This window comes from Aulostomus chinensis, chromosome 12 (assembly GCF_037954235.1).
Source record: "Aulostomus chinensis isolate RoL2024-O1b breed Wild chromosome 12, RoL_Achi_v1.0, whole genome shotgun sequence".
NCBI lineage: Eukaryota > Metazoa > Chordata > Actinopteri > Syngnathiformes > Aulostomidae > Aulostomus > Aulostomus chinensis.
In genome coordinates this window covers 4,448,721-4,470,018 of record NC_141331.1, presented here as the reverse complement: position 1 = coordinate 4,470,018, position 21,298 = coordinate 4,448,721, and the positions used below count along the sequence as shown (strand labels likewise).

Here is a 21,298-nt window from a genome sequence, read left to right as displayed (position 1 = left end):
TAAATGTACATACATTTTTGTATGTTTAAAAGATAAAAGTTATACCATGACTACTCAGGTTTGGAGCTGCTTGTAAGAATGACAAGATAATTATAAAACCTATAAAAGACTTTTATTTTGTTGATCAACAGACAGGCATCATCAGGTGAATGGTTGTAGCATTCCAGGTAGGTGTGCTTCTTGCAGCCTTCCTACAGAGGGCGCTGCACTCAACTTTTCCATCATAGATGATGGCCACAACAACTTTGGCACATCCAAAACCTACTCATCCCATTATTAGTGTGATGTGGTTTGCACCAAAAATATATTTTGGCGCTCTACGTAATGCAGAATGCCAAAGTTTGTGTCTCAAAAAGAAATCTGACTGACATTTGTGTGCCATTGAAGTCTTCATAACCCTTTTTACTTTGAAGTTTCACAACATGGAGCTGGAGTTCTCTAGATGTCAGTCTGTACAGGGGATACATCGAGGTATTCACTCAACCGTGTACTCCTCAGAAACAAAAATACGTTCAGTTCCATTTTCAGTCTCAGAACTGTGACAAATTGACCGTATGCAAAACGACCTGCTGGTTATTTTGAGAACCTTAAGCGTCTACAATGTGGACATCTCTGATCCGTTTGTTTCACTGTTATCCAGTTGGTTCAGTTTACATTTACAGCCATGTACTTGTCTGCACATCAGTTCCCTACATTAAACGATATTCTAAAAATCGTGGCATGACCTGCTCTACTGTGTTTGTGTTGCTCTTCTGTTTCTAATGTGAAAAGAGCCAAACCAGGCTTAAGCCTGTTTTATGCCTCTGCGTGGCAGCGACGGCGACGCGGACCCTATGCTGTAGTCTGACGTGCACCTCCAAAAAATCCCGACTATGCGTTGCGTCAACACGTCGTGACATGACCCCCCTAGCGGCTTGGCGGTGAAATCCAGAGCAACGCGTTCCCTCGACGCAGAACTTCGAATGCTCAATGACGGCGTAGGGACTTGCCGCGACGCAGAAGGATCAACCAAGCTTTTGGCTGGTTGATCTGTGCCCTGAAGATTTTTTTTTTTTGCTATCCGGCATTCAGAAAACAGCAGTAGAGGTCGAACAAGTCACTCCTAATAATCAGAGCAGTTGTTTGAATTCGGACACTGGCACCAACAAAAATGCTTCAGGACTTGTCAACCATCTCAAGATGCCTTGTCGTTAATTACCAAAGGATAAAAATCTCCAGGCTGCACTTCATCTTACATCTGCTTGGAGTGGAAAGATGTCAATGTGCTGGAACAACAAAGTTGAAATGGAAAAAAAGTTCAACAGCATTTTGAGCAGCCGACTCATATTTAATGGTATAAACTGAAAATACCAAGGAGCACAAAACTCAAACTGAAGCTTATGTAATTTTTGACTTTTTTAAATAGTTTGAAATCAGTGTGAATATAAAGAGTATTGTTCAGGAATAGGTTTCGAAGCACTGCTGTTGAAAATGTTTTTACCAAACCCTACAGAGCAGTCGAAGAGCTACAGGGCCCTTGGAGAGCACGTACCTCCTGTCTGTCCTTGCTGTTGGACTCAAGCAATGAAGAAATGCAGCTGGTATGAATTTTAAGAGACTGGGCTCCATATTGTAATGAGGGGAATTACAGCAGCAGTCCCGAAAGCATTAGGATTTAATACCTGGACCCTTCTCAGGGAAGGAATTCTCTGTACTGTAGCTTAGAGGGATAAGCAATAGCTTATGACTGATAGTGATGTTTCCTGCAGTATGGATTGAGTCCGAAACAAATCCTATTAAATGCTATTTATCCCACGGGACGGGCCTTGTTACTTGAGACAAATTGAAAATAAAAGATTGGCACTAACAGTATCAATTCTTGCAGCTATCCATCCATATTTTGTCAACTATTAATGTCGTAAGTGACATGCATGAAAGTGCCTCTGGTGTAGTTCATTTTTTCCAGCCTTTACTCACCTGTGTCCAGAAGGGACTTAGACACAGACGCACCACTGCATGCTCCCTGAGCTATGCTGCATCGTTGGTAAGGACCACAAGGCACAAAACGAAGCCTCTGTGTTTATATCCACCAGTCCGAAGCCTAACACAGACCGTCCCTTTTGACTCAGTAGCGTAACTTCTCTTGACCACACTGTCCGTCTCGACTGCAGCAGGTCGTCTTGCGCGTTTCCCAAGAATTCACCCCAGTCTCATTTTTGGGGATGAATGTGTGCTCCAGGAGTTGGTCTGCAGTTGGCCGAAGTCTCTGGTCACTACAAAGAAATTACATTGAAATTAGGAAACGTTATGTATTCACTGACAGGTAAAGAATTAAAGGAAGTTTTTAAAAAGGAATGTATCATACATGAAAGAAGCAACTACGTTTGCTGTCTGATTACTTTGGCGGCCCCTCTGGCCAAAGGTGGCAGTGTTTGCCTCTACAGTGAAGTTGGATGTTGACATACAGCAGGGGTGGGCAACCATGTGCCATGGAGGGCCGTGTGTATGCAGGTTTTCCTTCCAACCAAACACTTTAACAGGTGATTCCACTGATGAACACACCTTCAGCCACAGAAGAGTGTTGATCAGTGGAATCACCTGTTAAAGTGTTTGGTTGGAAGGAAAACCTGCATACACACGGCCCTCCATGGCACATGGTTGCCCACCCCTGATATACAGTATCAGCTGAAGGTACAAATTCTTAAAAAAAGAAAAGAAAAAGATACTGGTACCAATTCCACCTCATTACAGAAGTAAAAGTGAAGAGGTACAGGTATTGAAATCAAAGAATAAAATCAAAAAGTAAACATTTGAAGTTAATAAAAATTAAGTAAAAATAAAATAGGCTATAATGTAATTCAAACCATTCTAACGTCTTCAAAAGAAATTTAAAAAAAAACATCTGAACAATTAAAATCAACTTAACTCAAATTTTCAAATCACTTTGTTCAATGAAGCCTTAAGCATTCAATTTGGAAAAAAACAAAACAAAATCTACTGCTTAAATGTCCTCAAACTAAAGTGCCTGTTTTGAAAAAGTAGAAATTATGGATGTTTGGTCAAAAGTAAGTACAGAAAGAAACCTTAAAACTCAGTTAAACTGACCTGAGCACAGGTTGTTCAGAGCGCTACACAGGAACAGACTGATACACCAAGTGATTCTGCTGGGTTCGTATGCGCCTGTGTAGGCTGACACAGCTACATAAAAGTCCTTCCAGCTAAATGCAAGAACCAATGTTTGAAGATGACACCGAGTCTCACTTTGTCAAGCAGATTTTTACGAAGTCCTTGGCGCTGTCTGAGAATCCGTCTGGTAAAGGTGGCATCAACCCTCTTTTCGCCCCAATATAGAACAAGGCAGCCATCTTGTCCATGTGTGCCAGTGGTGGTTTCCCTGTGGCCATCTCAAACACCGTGCAACCCACGCTCCATATATCTGACTTCCTGCCATATCCTGTCTCATTAATCACCTGAGGGGAACATGAGAACAGAAATGGTGAACAATAAAGTCCCAAGAGATCAGTCTTTACAGATGTCTAAATGAACGCCATAGCTACCTCCGGTGCCATCCAGTAAGGAGTGCCGTGGACAGACTTGAGCAGGTCCACGCTATTGCTTGCCGTGTGGTTGAGGAAGCTGAGACGGCGTGCACAGCCGAAGTCTATGAGCTTGATGACACCGGTGGGCATCAATAAGACATTGTTTCCTTTCAAGTCCCGGTGAATCACCCTGTTAAGGTGCAAGTAGGCCACCCCCTCCAGGATTTGATGGGTGTACAGGGCCAGAACTCGCTCAGGTAAAGGACCAAATCTGAAAATGTGAAAGAAAATGTGTGTTTCAAACATTTATAGACACACTTTATATTTTTATTTGGCACTTTGCTGCAGCTCTGTTTCACATCATTATGCAGGCAGGTAGGTCGTTGACCTGGTCAGCTAACCTGTGCAGGATGCTGGCGATGGATCCTCCAGGGACATACTCCATGAAGATGGAAACCACATGCTGACAGAGCGAGGTCCCCAGGAAGCCGACGATATTGGTGTGTCTTAGGGCTTTAAGAAGCTCCACTTCTCCCTGCAGACGTCCATACTCCTGCTTTGCAGCATCTGGGTCAGACGCATCTAAATTCACTTGCTTTACAGCGATCAGCCGGCCCTGGCTAGTAAGGCCACAGTATACCTGGGAAGAAGGAAGCAGTTCCAGGGCTGAGGACACTGTCAGGAAGTTTTGAATTTTCTTTTTTTATATCAACAGGCGCACAGAACAACACTCACATTTGGCAAAGGTGGTGGTAAAAGAAAAGCAGTGAATTCTTAGTATGTTTTCTCCCAGTGTCTTACTGGTCTACTTACAGTCCCATATGCTCCCCTGCCAAGCACTTCGCCCTTCGTCCATGTTATGGTTTCAGCCAACCCAGAGCCTCGAAGGGCAACACTGTCTATGGACGTAACCTGCAAATAAACACACTGAAGGGTTCAATTAGTACTCACATGCAGAATCAACTGGATTATCTGCCTGGATTATAATGGGAGAGGTTAACCCTAACCTTTAACAAGGTGACGTGACGTCATCAGATCAAGATCACTTCCAAATCTAGTCAACTGTCCCTCAACTTGTTCAATGTATCACCAAAATTTCATCAAAATCCATCCACAGCTTCTCGAGATTGCCTTCTAACACACCAGAGTACGACTGCTGTGTTCACATACGCCCAAACAAGATGGAAAACTGCCTCGATGCAAACTAAATAAGGTAAACAAAGTGTTTACTTACCTCCGGGTTCTTATCTGCTAAACCAGGTTTATCTTTTCTGGACTCCTTGGTGCTCAGTTCTTGGTTCTCAGAACATGGACCCATGGATACATCTCTTTCATCCAATGAGATCAACTCCTCAGCCAGACATTGCAGCAGGTCGTCAGTAAGCGGCCCATCCCCCACCTCATCTAGAAACTTCTGATAAATTGGTGACATAACTGTGTAGCTGCTGCCACGAGATGGTGTCCAAGTGTCAGTTTTCAGCTGTTGGGGGCTTTGCGGTAACACAGACTCAGGAACTGCTCTGTTTCCTCTCTGAGATTTGATGCCCTCTGTTGTTTCTTGCATATTTATGCGACCATAAATTGCTTGCGGGGTTTTGCCATTCGGTTTTAATGTCTCAGATCCGTTTCTAGAAAGATCTTCCACGATGGTAGATAGCGCAGGACTTGCAACCTTTTCTTGAGCGCGATTATGACAAATATCACCTTCCTTAGTGAGGTCAGCCTCAAGTTTAGGAATGTTCTGCCTTGTGCCTTTCTTCGCGTGTGAGAGACGGGTTTTCACCCTGGACGACACGGGTTTTGCTTTGCTTTTAGCTGAAATCACCATGATCTCTGGTGGGCTTCTTCTCAGTTTACTCTGTACTTGTTTTGAGGGTCTGTGTTTGACTTTAAAGGTCTGCTGTATCTGCCTCATTGGAGCAGACTGCACTTGTCTGTCCTCACAGGAGCAGGGAACTCGAAGATTATCGTAGACAGTACCAGCAAACATTTCATAAATGGCCGGTCCTTCATCCTCGCTCTGGATCTGTTTGAACATGTCTTTGTACGTGATGAAGTCCACTGCAGATTTAGACCTTTGGTTCCTTGCTACACCAGGACTCTTTAACTGCCGGTTGCTCTTCGGCTCCCTCACAATTTGATGCTGTTGTGCTCTGTTGTTGTTCACCTTGTCAGCATTTACTTTTCTGCTGTGTGGATAATCGATGGCCTTCTTATGTGGTAATGCAGAGTCCGAACTGCGATGAGCAACCTTTCCAGATTTAAGTTTTGATTTAGTGACTCTTGGTTCTCCACTATTAAGTAGCTCAGGACTTTTTAACTTGTCTTTAACTTGTGCAGATCTGTTTTTTGACTTATTCCAATTCGGGATGCTTCGATCTTTATGTGGTAGTATGTTGAATGTTGGAGTATTTGCCTTCAATTCGCCGTTCACATCGGTCTCTCTGCCTTTGTTCTTGACAGCACTAAATCCTTTCATCTCATCTTTCTTGGGATCAATGTTAAGCTTTCGAGAACAAAACTGGGTTTTCCCTAAAGCAGAGCTTGTATTCAAGCTAGCACCCTCTGCATTATCATTGATCTTCTCTGTCTCAGAATCCTTGGCTGTTTTATTAGCAGAGGGATCTTTCGTTGTTCTCTCTGCTTGTTCTGCTGTGCATCTTACATCATCGACTTGGTCATTATTTGTCTTCAAGAAAATATCAAGGTCAATCTCGGTGCAGGCCACATTAAGTTCCACTGAATTCCTGGAGGTGGTTGGTATCTCAAGGCTCACAGTGTCTTGAGTATGATAAATAGTTTGTGACGATCTGTGAATTGGTGGTATGCAACTGATTTTTGACTGAACTTTTAAACTCTGTCCTGTCTTCCTAACCCCAAACTCACTATCCACCTCAGCGCAGCTCACATGCTTCAAAAACCTGTCCTCAATTATCTTCAACTCCATGTCTCTCTCATCCTCCCCATCCTCATCTTCCAGGTCAATGGAACTCTGGCTACCGCTACTGGACCCACTCTCCTCACTGCCCCCCTTAGTGGTGAGAGCACCAATCCGCGGGCTACACCATAATGGCGTCTCTCTCCTCAGCCGGGTCCTGAGAAGAGGGCTCCGGCTGATGGGCTTCAGGGGAACACAGTGCTTCAGTACTGGCGGAGCAGCAATGTCTTTCATCCTGCAGTCCAGTGGTGCGAGCAGCTTGGGTGTCCTGGGAGGGGCATTGCGGTGCTGGGCTGATGAGTGACCCCAAGAGAACTGTAGGGAGGAAAGACATTCTCAGCGACTTGTAATTCAGTTCAGTGGCTACAACTATTGTCAAGAGGTGAAGTTGAAATGAAGAATTCTTTTGGCTCAAACCCACCTTTTGTTCATTCGTAGTCTCATGAGAACCCAGTCCTGCAGACAAGCAGAGATTTTCTACTTAAATTGACATGCTTGTAAGTGTAATCGATCCAAATAATGGCATAGTTTTATCACCACTTTACACTTCATAGCAGCAAATGAAACAATAAGAACAACATAAAGTATCATCAGCAAAATAAAACACTTTACTTAAATCAAGTTAATATTAAGTTGTATAATACCAATATTGGACTCAGGTCTTTGCCTTCTGGTTGGATATAAGTAGTACGTACGGGTCTGGATGTGCGCCCTGGCCTGGATCACAGTGTTTGAACACAGTAGTGGTTCCATGATGCTGGGGGCTGATTGGCTGAGCTTGCTTGGTGTAGCTACAGACATCAGAGCAGAGGAGGGGGAGGAAGAGGAGGAGGAGGAAGAAGGTGATGCGGCCAACACACTCGGTCGCCTCTGCCTGTGAGGGAAAAACAGGACAAGAGGATTTTGTCTGAATGTCGCACATGTATTGCAAGCGTTTACAAAGGGTGCAGTGTGGCTCAGAGTTAGAGCTGTCGTCTAGCAGCCGAAGGGTTGCTGCTTCGATCCTCACACATCCCTATGACCGTGTCCAAGTATCCTTGAGCAAGATATTGAGTCCTTAACTTCTCCTGATGGCCCTGCGACGGACTGGCGACCCGTCCAGGGTGAACCCCGCCTCTTGCCCAATGTCAACTGGGATAGGCTCCAGCCCCCCGTGACCCTTACTGGATAAGCGGTATAGAAAATGGATGGATGGATGGATGGATATTGCCAAACAGTTCATAAAGAGTTAGATGTTGCCTGGCAATGCATGACTTTGTGGGGGTGGCGGGTCTGAATGTGTAGATCCTCTTTGGTAAATGCATAAAGCAAAGCAGAGACAGGACTTGTAAAAGCGACATCTGTCTACCTGTGTTTAGGGGGGGCAGACGGGACGTTGCTCCTCATAGTCAGCAAACCAGCTGATGGAGCAGGATCCAAAAGGCTCCATCGTCTGCTGTTGGTGCTCAGGCTTGGCAAAGACAAACCTCCTCTGATGAAGAGAAAATGCAGAAGATTTATTCGGTAAATCTAGTTTAACAGAAGAGAGTTAGAGGGATGAGAGATTTATTGCAGTGGGGTTGTATGATGTAGGTGGATCAGCGCATCTTTCGTGTAGTGAAACTAAAGGTAGGTAAAGAAACGAAAGGAGGAAAACACCACCAATCTCATGAAGCACAATCTCCATCATTTTGCACCGAATTATGGAGAGTGACATTGAGTCTTGGTAAGTACCTTTATCAATATTTCTGTCGTTACAGTCCTAACTGTACTCATTCCCAGCTTTACTATGAACTTGTTCTGCCATGAAAAGGGAACACAAATTTCTCTTTTGAGGTTTTGAGATTAAAATTTTCATAAAAGAGTGCAGCAACCCTGAGTATTACCTTGTGCTGACGTGACCATAGAGCCAGAGGCCTCATTTCCCCCCCGACAATCTCCATTTTTGGAAGATAGTTCTATGAAATTAGAGGCCCTCTATTCTCCTTTGAGGATTTGGACTTGAGTCAGTGTCGAGGGATCCATGTAACAAACAATGGGCTGATTCAACAAACCCTCTCCTCTCTGTTTCTAACCTGTTTGGGGAGAACAGGTTGTCCTCTGGCCACAGTGACAGGTGCCTGCATACACGTCTGAGTGTAACCGGAGAGGACGCCATTCTGCTGCTGATGTAAGAGGCAGTTGTTGACCAGCTAGACTGAGCGTACTGTGTATACAAGTGGCTGTGTTAGCTGTACACACACACACACACGTTTGTGCGTACGCCACTGTTTGTGATTAGTGTGAACAGATGTTGAAGTGTTAGCACTGTTGCACATCAGCTCTACATTTCAGATCTTTTCATTTATTGTTTCTTTGCAGCTAAAGAGAAAGCCTGAGGGGTGTCACTCTGCCCACCTGCTCCCCGTCCCAGCATCCTGGTAGGCCTGCCTCATGTCTGTCACTGTTTCCATGGCGTTTTGGACGCAAGGAGGGATCCTCTTATCTGTCTCAAACACACACAAACACACAGTCACATCCCACAATCTGAATTCCATTCCCAGGCAAATGCCAAACAGTCAGAAAATATCTGTTTTGAACAGAATCGAGGATTACTGAGGACGTACATCAGGAGGTTTTCATTTCAAGTATCCACCGCTGAAGCAGTTTTAGGAGCTGTAGGTTTAGAAATGAATTAAAAATGTAACACCACGTGTCAAAGTCTAAAACCCAAATCACCAGCAGCACCGGGTGAAACCAGCAATTATCTTTACCTTTTTTCCTGTATGTCCATTCTGCTCCCAACTCAAGACCACCTTAAATCGGTTCTCTGTCTCTGGATTGGACCGATCATTGCTCTTTTCTGATCCATGTATTTGTTACGTCTCCATTCGGGGAACAGAGACCCTCCCCTTAACTTTCCACACTGTTTCTCTCTGTGTTTTTGAACCACAGTGAAGTAAACGGCAGGCAGACAGGTTTCTCAGCTGAGACCCCTCCCTCCCACCCCAGACACACCTCCCCCACCCTTCCCCTCACCCTAGGGGGAGGGGAGGGAGGGCTTGCTAGGATGCTGACCAGAGCAACTGCAGCCAAAAGCTTCAAAATCAATTTAAATGGGACCTATCATGCTTTTCCATATTCATTTAAACAATTTAAGAAATGTTCCAGGAACCCCTGAGAGTTGTTGACCTCCGTCAGCTGGTTGGTTAGTCACATGCCACCGACGGAGGCTGATGTTTGTTTGTTGATGTGAAAGAAGGTGAAATTTAATGACTGAATTTGTGCTCATTCTGAAAACAGTTTTTTGTTTTCAGATTAAAGATTTATTTGTTCTGTGGCAATCAAGAGCGAAGTTTGCATGCTTCTCACTTTAAGACCTGACGCCACGTCCATGTGATAATAAGAATATTTAATGAACAGCAGTGCATTTTACACAAACACTTAAGGAAGCTTCACGCTCTTTTTGTTTTGTTTTCACTCTCTTTCTGTCTGCTACAGAGGTGAAGAAATAAAGGCTGTTGCTTAAGTTGACAATTCTGTCAGGGTTTTTTTTTTTTTTTGGAAACCCTAAAATTTAGGATTTTTTAGTTAATTTTTTTTTTTAAACACACATCTCATAGATTTTCTTGTTGTTTTTTGATTTAAATGATTTCAACACTGATCTTGGCCCAGAAGTTCAACCAGCGCTCACGGTGCAGGCACAGCATGCCTCCCAAGTAGAGGTTTGCCAACCCTTGGTAAATTTCTGGAAGTTTGCCATTCTGAAATTCAGAAGACAGAGGGTTTCCAATGTGTGTGTGTGTGTGTGTGTGTGTGTGTGTGTGTGTGTGTGTGTGTGTGTGTGTGTGTGTGTGTTTGAGTGTGTGTTAGAGAGAGAGAGAGAGAGAGAGAGAGCGAGATGTCTTATTTCTGACAGATGATCAAGTGAGGCTGCAAAAAGGGCCTGTACAAAATACAGTAGCCAAAACTACTCCACTGGAGTCTCAGAGGTCAAAGGTATTCGATCTCTTATTTATGTTTGCTTTCCCTAGAAAGTCCGCTGAGAATATTGCCCTCTTCCACAAGCATCCACATGCAGGAGCCCTGGACAGAGTCTTTACCTTGGCTGTTGCCTTTATGATGGTCGGGTTGATGGCACAGCCCTGGAGAGTCTAGTGGCTCCTGCAAAGAACGAAATAGAACAAGTCGACATCAGGAGTATATACAAGATGCACTGCAGCGTTCCCCTGGAAACCACCTGCTGCTGTACGCAGCTCGCCAGCTGCCCCGCGTGTACGCTCCCTCTCTACCTGCCCCCCACACCACTGGATAACTACAGAACGGCAGCTAAGTGTCAGATACATAGAGCACCCCTCACCCACGCGTGCGCGCACGCACACACACACACACACACACACACACACACACACACACACACATCTAAACAGCCAATTACTGCTTCTAGGAATTTGTCTTTGTGGTGAGCGCTTGGTGCTATTTTCCTCTGCCTGTCCGTGTGTGCCTGTTAATGACTTGAGAGCCTCAGCACACACACACACACACACACACACACACACACACACACACACACACACACACACACACACACACACACACATGCCATTGCCATGAGTGCTTTGTAATTAAAATGTACTAAAATATGTTTAATCTCCATAGGTCATAGCTCCAATGGTCCAATCAATAAAGTCATGGAATGACTCCCCATCTATGCTATGACTCCCCATCTATGCTATGACCCCCCATCTATGCGATGACCCCCCATCTATGCTACTCTCAGATGTAGCTGTTGTGATCAGTTTCTGCTTCATTAACTATTCTATTATATGGAATTGACCTTTTCAAGACCATTTTACCATTTACCACTGGTGTGAAGTCACTTACCCCAGAGCGGCTGAACAGAAGGCAGTGCTGGTGATGGCTGGGAGTCTGAGAGGGGGAAACTGCTGTTGACTGGTCGGTATAAACGGTCTCCAGGTCCAACTCCAGGTCCAGATCTCCCAGTTCTGAGTCCAAATGCTGGCCAGAGGAATATTTTTCCAGAGCCAGAGGTGACACAGGGGCTGCATCTGAACACAAATGATTCTTTTGGCTCTCATAGGCACGGAACTTTTTTTTTTTTTTTTTTTTTAACAAGCACAGCAGGTCAAGCATTGTAAACCTTCAAATTGGGGGTGTTTCAGCTCTACTTCAGCTCCAAACCCCTGGACCTGGAGTTGTTTACTCAAGGTGGGAGAAAAGTCAGAAGTAGTAAAAAAAAAGAAGAAGAAGCTGTCTTGTTGTACCTCTTTCATCTCCTGCTCTACATCCTCCCTGCGTCACCTCGTTTCTGTTTTCTGAGCTTGATTCAAACTCAGACTCAGGCGCTCATGAATGCTGGGAGCACACATGCTCGGACCCTCACACATACACAAACAAGCTTTTCTTATCCATACCTCCCACATAAATGCAGGCTTTGAGTGGAACTGCAGAGCTTTTACTCTGAAAAACAGGATTATAAATGAACTGGGATTGCAGTGTTTGTGCCTAGGCGTGTGTGTGTGTGTGTGTGTGTGTGTGTGTGTGTGTGTGTGTACATAGAATCATGAATAGTAAGAGGTGTGTACATTTATATTTACGCCCAAGCTACATGTGTTTCCTGCCCAATATCCAGGTTAATAAGTAACTGATCAACTGATCAGTAACTAAAATGAATCCGTTGACATGAGGAGGTGAGGGTTTAACACCGCCTCCATGTGCTCATTCAGCCCCAGCATGCAGGATGTGATCATTAACGGAACAACTTAAGGACAGAGGAACGGTGCCGTCACACACTGCTGCACAGAACAACCGCAGCACAAGGCCACTGAGCCTTTTCAACGCCAAAAAGTTTTTGTTGATGCCATAATCATAATCAGATTATTCTTGTCGTGAGAACAAAGGAATTTACAAATGAGTGGATAAGATGGATTTTTCAGCAGCAGGTCACATTCAAAAGTTCAGAATTTTCCCACAACTCTCCATTTTAAGGCAAAATCCTTTGTTCTCCGATTGATGACATACACTACGGGTGGGTTCAAGCCACATTCAGGGACCACACTTAAATCATGACTAAATGGGGACAAGAGTCACATCCCCACCTGTTAAACGGATCCTGGGTCAGCGGCTGAGGTTGGACTGTCAAAGTATCTGACCAACCGTACGACAGCAAATTATGAAAATGGCAAGTTATCATGACTTAAACCAGGAGCATCAGCGAAAAGTACTTTACCGTCCTGCAACTCAATTGCTAAGGCACAACCACATCTTGCTCTTGAGTAGTTTTTAAGACAGGCGATCGCTTAACCTGCTTCCACTTTGCGTCATTACTACACTGAGGCATGGCTCAGGGGTAGAGTGGCCGTCTAGCAACCAAAGGGTCGCTGGTTCGATCCTCCACCCTGGTGACCATGTCGAAGTGTCCTTGAGCAAGACACTGAACCCATAATTGCTCCTGATGTGTGGGGTTGGCGCCTTGCATGGCAGCCTCCACCAGCGCTTTGAGTGCCGCTAAGATAGAAAAGCGCGATATAAAATTGAGTCCATTTACACTGAAGCTGAAATGTATGAACACTAAAAGTGACTCTAGGTTTTGAAAAGATGTTGAATGATAAAGAAATAGCCTAAAATACTACTGTTGAGTACTGTGTTGTGACTAAATACACGCCTCCTGGCTTTGTAAATTTGTAATGCACTTTTAATAAGATGTGAAACCGTAGGTGCTTTCCTCAAGATCTCTCAGAACATTCATGGGATGAGGGGGCTGTTCAGTAACTTTTCTATTTCTCAGGAATTTAAAGGGGAAAAAAAAGAGAGGTGTTGTCATTTATCCACATTGCGTAATGTTTTTACTGGTTCAGCCCACGTGAGTTTAAACTAGGTCGGATGTAGCCTGAACTGAAGGCTGCAGGAAATGAACCCAAGTCTGTGTAAACAACCCAGAAGTGACTTTGTGTGTGTGTGTGTGTGTGTGTGTGTGTGTGTGTGTGTGTGTGTGTGTGTGTGTGTGTGTGTGTGTGTGTACCTGTGGCCTCAACCATCATGTGAATGATCTCCACCTTCAGAGGGCTGGTGATGTTAGCGGCGTGGTGAAGGGCAGAGCAGCCGCTGTGGTCTTGTACCCACAAATCACTGGTCAAGACAGATGACACCAATAAGTATGTAATATTTCGCAGTATTACTTGCTGTCAAGGTAGTTTTTTTTTGTAAAAAAAAAAAGAAAAAAAGAAGAAGAAGAAAAAGAGAAATTCAACTAAAATCCCTTAAAACAAAACAAAAGGCTGAGATTACTTGTCTGTATTCGTTTGTGTGAGTGTGTTCTTACGGCGAGAGCCTCAGCAGTTCCCTGAGCACTTCCACAGGCCTGTGTTCCCATGGTAACCGTGTCATACCCTCAAACAGGTCAATGTCTCTGACGGCGAGCATTAGTGACGTTGCACCATCACTGTTGGGAGTGTTCACATCCACGTTGTCTGTCTCAGCCTGATGTGTGACACAAATGCACACTGGTCACACACACAAACAATTCACGACACACTGTAGTGCTTAGTAGGCAGTAACGGATGAAGTACCAGTATCACAACAGCTCAAATACACTACACGTGGTCTGAGTAGTGTTCCTCTGGCCAGATCCTGAGTTATTTATATTTTTACATACCAAGAATTAGCAGCGCTGTGTATTAATTGCAGAGTTTCCTGGGTAGAAAAGAATATTTCAATGAATAAAACCTCAATCAATGCTATTTGTAATTACACACCGATTCATAAAATAATTGAATGGAAAATTACACCTGACTGACAGTGTTTCACGTTCTTTCATAATTTTATCCAAACACAGCGCGCCTGCTGGCTGCACATAGAACTTAATCACTGTTTATCCTTTCGCCATCATTAAATACAAAACTTTAGAATAAACGCATTTGCAGCACGGTTCAAGATGGACGACAGGTGAGTGGAAGACTACTGTTGCTGCAATCGCAACATAAACAAAATTCCACCAGCTCTTCTAGGTGGGAGGCTTTTGAGATGGGTGAGACTATATTTGACACGCCAAATTTTGCAGAACATCTTGCTCAGACCAACTATCTATCTGCAGTACACCATGCAGCCACATGAGGGAGCTCACAGATTTTCTACCACACCAGGTTTCAACCAGACTTCCATCAGATCAGAGGGAAATAGTTTGGGGGAAAAAAACTGAATTGAAAACCCGACTATAGCCCTGAAAAAAGTTGTGTGCATTAAAATGCATATCTCTGTGAAACGAGATCTTCTTACAGATGCTGGTTGTTGGGAGTTTATCCTTTTGAAAAAGAAGGTTCCCCTGGAAAAAGTTCAAAATGACTTCTTTTGAAAAACTACAATCCTGAGAAATGAAAGTCCAGCAAGAAGCCACAAACTGATCCATTAATACAATCAACAATTATCACCAGTACAATCAACAGGTCTTGTTGAAACTTTGCACACGAACACGTTGTGTTCTTTATCAGAACCTGTTGTTGTGTTTCTGCGCTGACGTGTGTGTGACGGCGTCTTACCAGCAGGTGCTGGAGGGCGTGCAGGTCTCCCTGCCAGGCAGCCTGCAGCAGCTGCATCTGTGGGGGCAGATGAGGTCTCGACATCCATCCCAACACTTTTTGCCGGAGCTCGGGGGGGCTGAGGTGTAACGCTGTCTGGCTGAAGCTGTTACTCAGGGTAACATCAGCTCCGGTTCTCAGCAGCTGCTCGACCTCCTGTGACCACACAGTCAGGAGAAACAGCATGAAAACAACCAAAGACATCTGAGATGAAACACAACACTATGACTTCATGACTGTGTTCATTTTGACCACAAGGGGGGCATCATCACCCCTGTGGCCCTGCTGGTAAGTCATACGCTTGTTTTGAAAATGGCCCCCAGGAGGACGCAATTACATAAACGCAAGAAGGTCATGTGGATGGCAAACACACGTTACTGTTGTTGGAAGGAAAACACGTGTGGCAGAATTGTTTTCGACTGTGCAAGTGCGGGCGCACACACACATACACACACCTCCTTGTACTTATATCTTTGTGAGGACTTTCACTGGCGTAATACATTCACTAGCCCCTCACCCTAAACCCAACCATCTCAACTGACTGCCTGATCCTAACCTTGACCCTAAACCTAACCTGAACCTAAAACCAAGTCTTGACCTTCACACGGCCCTTTGAAGATGTGTGGACCGGCTAAAATGTCCTCACTTTCCAAAAATGTCTTCACTCTGTTGGTTAAATATGTATCCTAGTCCTCAATATGTAGCAAGTACAAGAACACACACACACACACACAAACACACACACACACACACACACACACACACACACACACACACTCACACACACAGTTACCTCAGATATGCCTTTCCAACAGGCGAGCATCAGAGGAGTGTATCCTTGCTCCTCTTCGGTGCTGCTGCAGACCTCCTCCCCCCCGTCTCCCCCCAGACTCACATTATCCCCCCCCGGCTGGATCATCTCATCAACACTCCTCCCCCACCGTTCCTTCTCCCTTCGCTACCTGTCAGTTCTGTGTGGTCTTCTTCTCTGTTGCTGTCGTAGGAAAGTTTCTGATTCATGTAAGAACAAAATGACACAGCAGGTGAATGAAGTTGGAGCAGCAGTGTGTTTTTCTGTGGTGTCAGTCTCTAATGATCCACTGGTCGCCGAAGAGACGGCGCAGGGGGCGTGGCCGGAATTATTGTGAGGCATTATTACAGTGGTAGGAATCACCACGGGGCTCAACGTTAAGCTCTAAATTAGCTTGTTCATTTGTGTGTGTGTGTGTGTGTGTGTGTGTGTGACAGCAGAGCAGCAAAAAAGTCTCTGAATCAACAAATTAAAAACAAAACTAACTTTGCCGTTTGCTGTAAAACAGGGCTGAAAAAAGGGAGGCCCGTGGGCCAAAACTGGCCCACTATAAGGCTTTATTTGGCCATCCAGATGTAAATTTAACATGTAATCAATGACAATATTCTTAAAAGAATCATAATACCAATAGTACAACAACTGTACCGTATTGCACTGTTCATGTTTTCTTTCTTGTGAGGTACAAAAAAAAGCGCTTTTAATATGCAGGATCACTAATTATTGATTATTTTAGTTTCTTGCAGAGTAATAATGACCTTTAATGTAATAGAAGCGCCTAACTAAAATACACTGACATTGACACACGAGTCAAGATGTTATTCGAATATATAAAAGCTTAGATTATATCTAAATAAAGGAACTTGGAATCTTATTACCATTTTGAGTTTTGCCTTTGGCTTTCAGACCACCATCAATTTTCAGGTTTGACCCTCTGAGGGACAAAGGACCAAAACCCCTTGACTCTAAATATTTGTTATTAATTCTCCATGTTAGTGGCCGTCTCCAGAGATGAATACATATTATAATAAAGATTCGAAATTAAGAGACTTACAGCGGCGATGTCATTTCATTTGTTGCTTCTTCCTTGATGAACAGGTCCGGCTGTAGATTTGATCCGACCTCAACTTAAGATCCTTTTCAACAGACCCTTAGTGTCTCCTTTCTTCTTACTCCTGCACACCTCCTGCTGAACGTTTACACTTGGTTGCCATGGAGACGGTTGGACAGACAGGCCGGTTTTAAATGCCAGCAGGTTGTTTGTTGCCCGACATATGAAGACAGAGGGAGGGCTGGAATATCAATGTTGGGGCAATGTTTTACTATCACGTCAGATCAACAGTCTGCGGGGGGAATGTGACGGAGGTCTGGGTCACACTCATCCATCGCTATCGACTTTTAAAGGAGCAAACCACTTTTTCACGGTGATTTTCCTGGTGTGTCCGTGTTAACCCACCGGTGTTATCAACCTGTAATGAACCTACAGGGAGCATCCGACAACATAACATACAGAGATCAGATCTAAGGAGGAGTGGCAGGAAAAACCTGAATAAATATGTGGAAACGCAGAAAATGCAGATGCGCGTGGGAAGAGCGCCAAGGGTTTGATGAGGACTGATTTGATGAGGATGAAATTACCTTCACCAGATTTGGGACCAAAAATTGAGGAAGCAGGTTTGTACTATCAGTGTGCAAGTTACAGCAAAATTCTGGCCTCAGATAGATTGACCCACCTGTAAGTGGGTAATGGAAAACATTAAAACACAACAAAACAAACAACAAAACAGCTTCACTCGCTGCTCTTAATGTTTTTCATGTTCAAATTAAAACAACTACTTAACCAAATTTGCATTTCATTTTTTCATTGCTCTCTGTTCCAGTCCCTACTTTACCTCCTGCAGGCTGCAATAAAATATATCTTTAGTAAAACTTTTTTGTTTAAAATCAGAGAAGTTGACAAAGCTTTTCTTCTTGCACGTTCAAAACTCTACCACGGAGTCTTTACATCTCATCCATCCCACTCTTGGGGCTAAGACTTGGTTTCTTGTCTCTCTGGTTCATCTCCTATTTCACCTCCCTGAGTTCTGCCTCAAACATGATGGGGTGATGAACGAGATTTTCAGCTTTGGCAGTTTTCCTTGAATACGTCCAATCTGTTGAACAGATTTTTTCTTCTTTTGAACTCTTTTAAATGTCATGCAAAGTTTTGTCTTATCTCAAAGCCACTTCATGCTCCCTCTCTGACAAGTTAAGAGCTTCTGCGAGTGTTGTGATTTTTAGGATTATTGTTCTGTAATGGTCATATTATCATATAAACCTTTAGGGGAAATGTGCTTATTACCTGTCATCCCCAAAGCCAGAGAAGAAGACAGATACTTGTCTTTCCTTTGTGCTGTAGGGACCAGCCGATCGCTAGCTAGCTTAGCACAATGAACGGTCATGGATGGGAAGCGTAGCTTAGGTCCACAGTCACCTTACACACCTTCCTCCAAAATTAAATCAAATTTGACTAAAGTTCATGAACCAGAATACACAGAGGAGGAACTACATGACTGAGGTATGCTAACCTGCCCCTCCACTTCCATTCATTGTGCTAAGCTAACTAGTAAAGCTAGTCTCTGGGTGTCTCAGCTTCCTTGTGCAGCACAAAGGAGAGAGGAGTATCTGTCTTCTTGTCTGGCTCTGTGGATCGAGGATGACAAGTTCCAAAAAAGTCAGTGGGTTCCTGTAAATAATGTATTATACAGTGTAAAATGATATATTACCTCACTTCCTCTTGTATCCACACCATTTGCACAAGCTCATCCTTGCTAAAAATAAGTTGAAGGACAGATATTTGTGCTGTGATTTGATGTTTTCTGGATATACAGAGTTTTAGTGGCACTGACCATCACACTATTGTTCGTTATCCACTCTGCCGCTGTTGCTGCAGTCTTTTCATCTCTTCCTGAGAAACCTCCTGACTGACTGACCTGGTTGATTATAGACTGAATTTGACGTGGTAATGTGGCGCCGTGAGGATTTTGACTGTGAGTTCAAAGGGCATGCCAGCCAGCAGGAAAACCTTTGACACACTTCAAAAACATCAAGCGTCAATATCTTCATTTCGTAAGTCTTAAAACTTTTCAAGCGAACTTCTCAAAGGGAAAAACAAGAACATGCAGCATAGAGGGCTCATTTTTAGAATGTTAGTTTACAGATGACCACTAGAGGGAGACATTTGAAGAAAAGTGCTAATGGAATGTTGACGCTCAGGACTTTTTACACAACTTTCCTTTGCCCACATTTGGTAACCATTAATAAAAACTTCATGATTTTCTCTGTATTCTACAATGTTATTCTGTCTGATTTTGAATGGTCTCTGATAAATACTGGAGCTTGTCCTCAGGCTTTGAGCCTTGAGTTCCAGGTATTTTCTCCAGGCTTCCTCCTCCTCACTAACACCAGTCACACACAGTGAAGCTGGAATAAACCAAGTCCACCTTCAGGTGACCTTGCCTCTTCCATCAAGTGTATTGGTCGCTACATTTGGTCTGAAATTGAATTTGAATCTGTAGTTTTCATTTTCTGATATCTTTTTTTATGGTCTAGAACAGATTTGCTACCACTTTAATATGATTTTACAGAGTTTCTGTATGCTGTGAATATCAGAGCTAGTAGAGAATCCTTTCTGTGTCTGTGCCGTGTGTGACTGAATAAGAACCGACTCTTTTTACTGGTGTCCTGCTGAATGTTCAACTATTTAATCGCCCACATGCTCTGTTCCCACAGTCTCATGCTACACAATATGATCACAAAGGTAAACTGTGGCTGAGCCAATCAGCATCTGTCTGATTGGTCGACTTGCATGCAGCGCAGCATTTCCTAGGTTGGCAGGAGTGGCCAGGAATATCTGGTGGAATTGCGCTGAGTACAAAGAAGTCACTGCAGTGCCTCGGAACTTGAAAAACCTAGACAAACATTTATTCATCACAGCTACAGGTCGGAAAAATAATAATTGCAGTTTTTGCAGAGATGGACTGGAACGTATGGTTAAGCCTAACAAGTCCTCTGTGACTGGGTTCAAAGTTTGCAAGGATCGTCAGCTACATAACAAACATACAAACAAGCGGTTTCAAACAAGCTCAGGCCTGAGTTTTAAAAGAAAAAAAAATCACAGCAAACATGGGAACATTTTTCTGAGCCTGCCTTTTAATCTCTTGTTGCGTGAGCTCAAAGTTCAATGTTCCATTCAGGTCTGGAAAACATCAGCTTTCCACCCCATGAAGTAAACTCCTGTTCAAGCTCAGTACACTTCAGGTGATTTGTTTTTATGGGGCTGTTTAGAAAGATGTCTGTCAGAATATTTCACACGCAAACAACATGTTGCCCTCTGGCTTTTCATATAATGCAATAATAAGGCTTCAGCCTGAAAGATCATCAGGTAGAATTCATTGATTCATGCAAATGCAGCTTTCTGAATGCGCTTTAGGTATGAGGTGTTTGACGGAGAGTGACTGAACGCTGCGTCATCGATGACGAGCTTGCTCGGGTTGGGCTCAATTCAATCAAGATGAAATGTCTGTTCAACGGTGAAAACGTCTGCTGAGTCTGCGGTTTCCATTTGCTCTCAACGAAAGTGGAGCATTCATCATCATTCACTGGCTTCACGTTAAAACTGAGCGCCTCATCACGGGTCTGCTATTCCCCCAGGGACCTGGAAGTTTATAACAAAGTTGAGGAAATCCCTTCAAGTTGTTCTTGATATTTCTCCCTAATGAGGATGGCATGGATGTCACATACATGTGAGGTGACAGTGACCTTGACCTTTGACCACCAAAGTCTTTTTGGTTTGTTTGTGTGTCCCTGTGGACATCTGTGCCAAATTTGTAGAAATTCCCTCCAGACGTTGCTGAGATATCATGTCAATGAGAACGGGACACATGCAGTGTACAGTGAGGTCACTGTCACCTCACGCCACCAGAATCTACCAGCTCATGAGTCCCAGTGGATGTTTGTACTTAGTTTGTAGAAATTCCCCTAAATCCTTCCTGATGCATCATGTTGGGATGGACGCATTGACTGAGCCCCCCCCCCACCAAGCCAAAAACACAGTGCCTCCGACTCGATGATGATGAAGGGCGTTGTAGAATATACATACATATCTGTGTTGGGGGATGACGAAGGGAATGTTGTGAACCTGTGGCTGCACTGCATGATACATCAACTTTCCATGTCCAATGACAGCACAACAAAGTATTGTCCCGAAATCTTCTCATCTCAGGGCATAGAAATAAAAACAGACCTCACATTGCTATCCAGGTGAACTCTCCGTGCATTTATGAGGCTCATACAGGTGATGCACACCTGATTCAGTGTGTGTCCCATCTGTCCTACCCTTTACGACCTTCCCTCTGGATTGGGGGTAGCTGTTGAGCAGGTCTTGATTTCTAGTTTGCTTTAAACAAATGTCATCCTTCAAGTTCCTGCCTACTCTTACACT

The 21,298-nt window shown here is 43.9% G+C and overlaps 1 protein-coding gene across 1 annotated transcript; it reads right to left on the bottom strand.

Annotated features, from left to right (window-relative positions):
* Positions 1-53: 53 nt before the first annotated feature.
* map3k19 (mitogen-activated protein kinase kinase kinase 19) lies at positions 54-15,839 on the bottom strand. The gene is made up of 16 exons (XM_086219723.1): positions 15,802-15,839; positions 14,970-15,164; positions 13,757-13,914; positions 13,457-13,563; positions 11,299-11,483; positions 10,518-10,578; positions 8,833-8,920; positions 7,805-7,927; positions 7,152-7,330; positions 6,878-6,912; positions 4,753-6,771; positions 4,332-4,430; positions 3,920-4,158; positions 3,537-3,789; positions 3,241-3,449; positions 54-2,252 (listed from the first exon to the last, which is right to left on the bottom strand). Exons 1-16 carry the CDS (start codon positions 15,829-15,831, stop codon positions 2,105-2,107), a joined length of 4,128 nt encoding a protein of 1,375 aa, XP_086075849.1. The 5' UTR covers positions 15,832-15,839; the 3' UTR covers positions 54-2,104.
* Between the last annotated feature and the right edge of the window lie 5,459 nt (positions 15,840-21,298).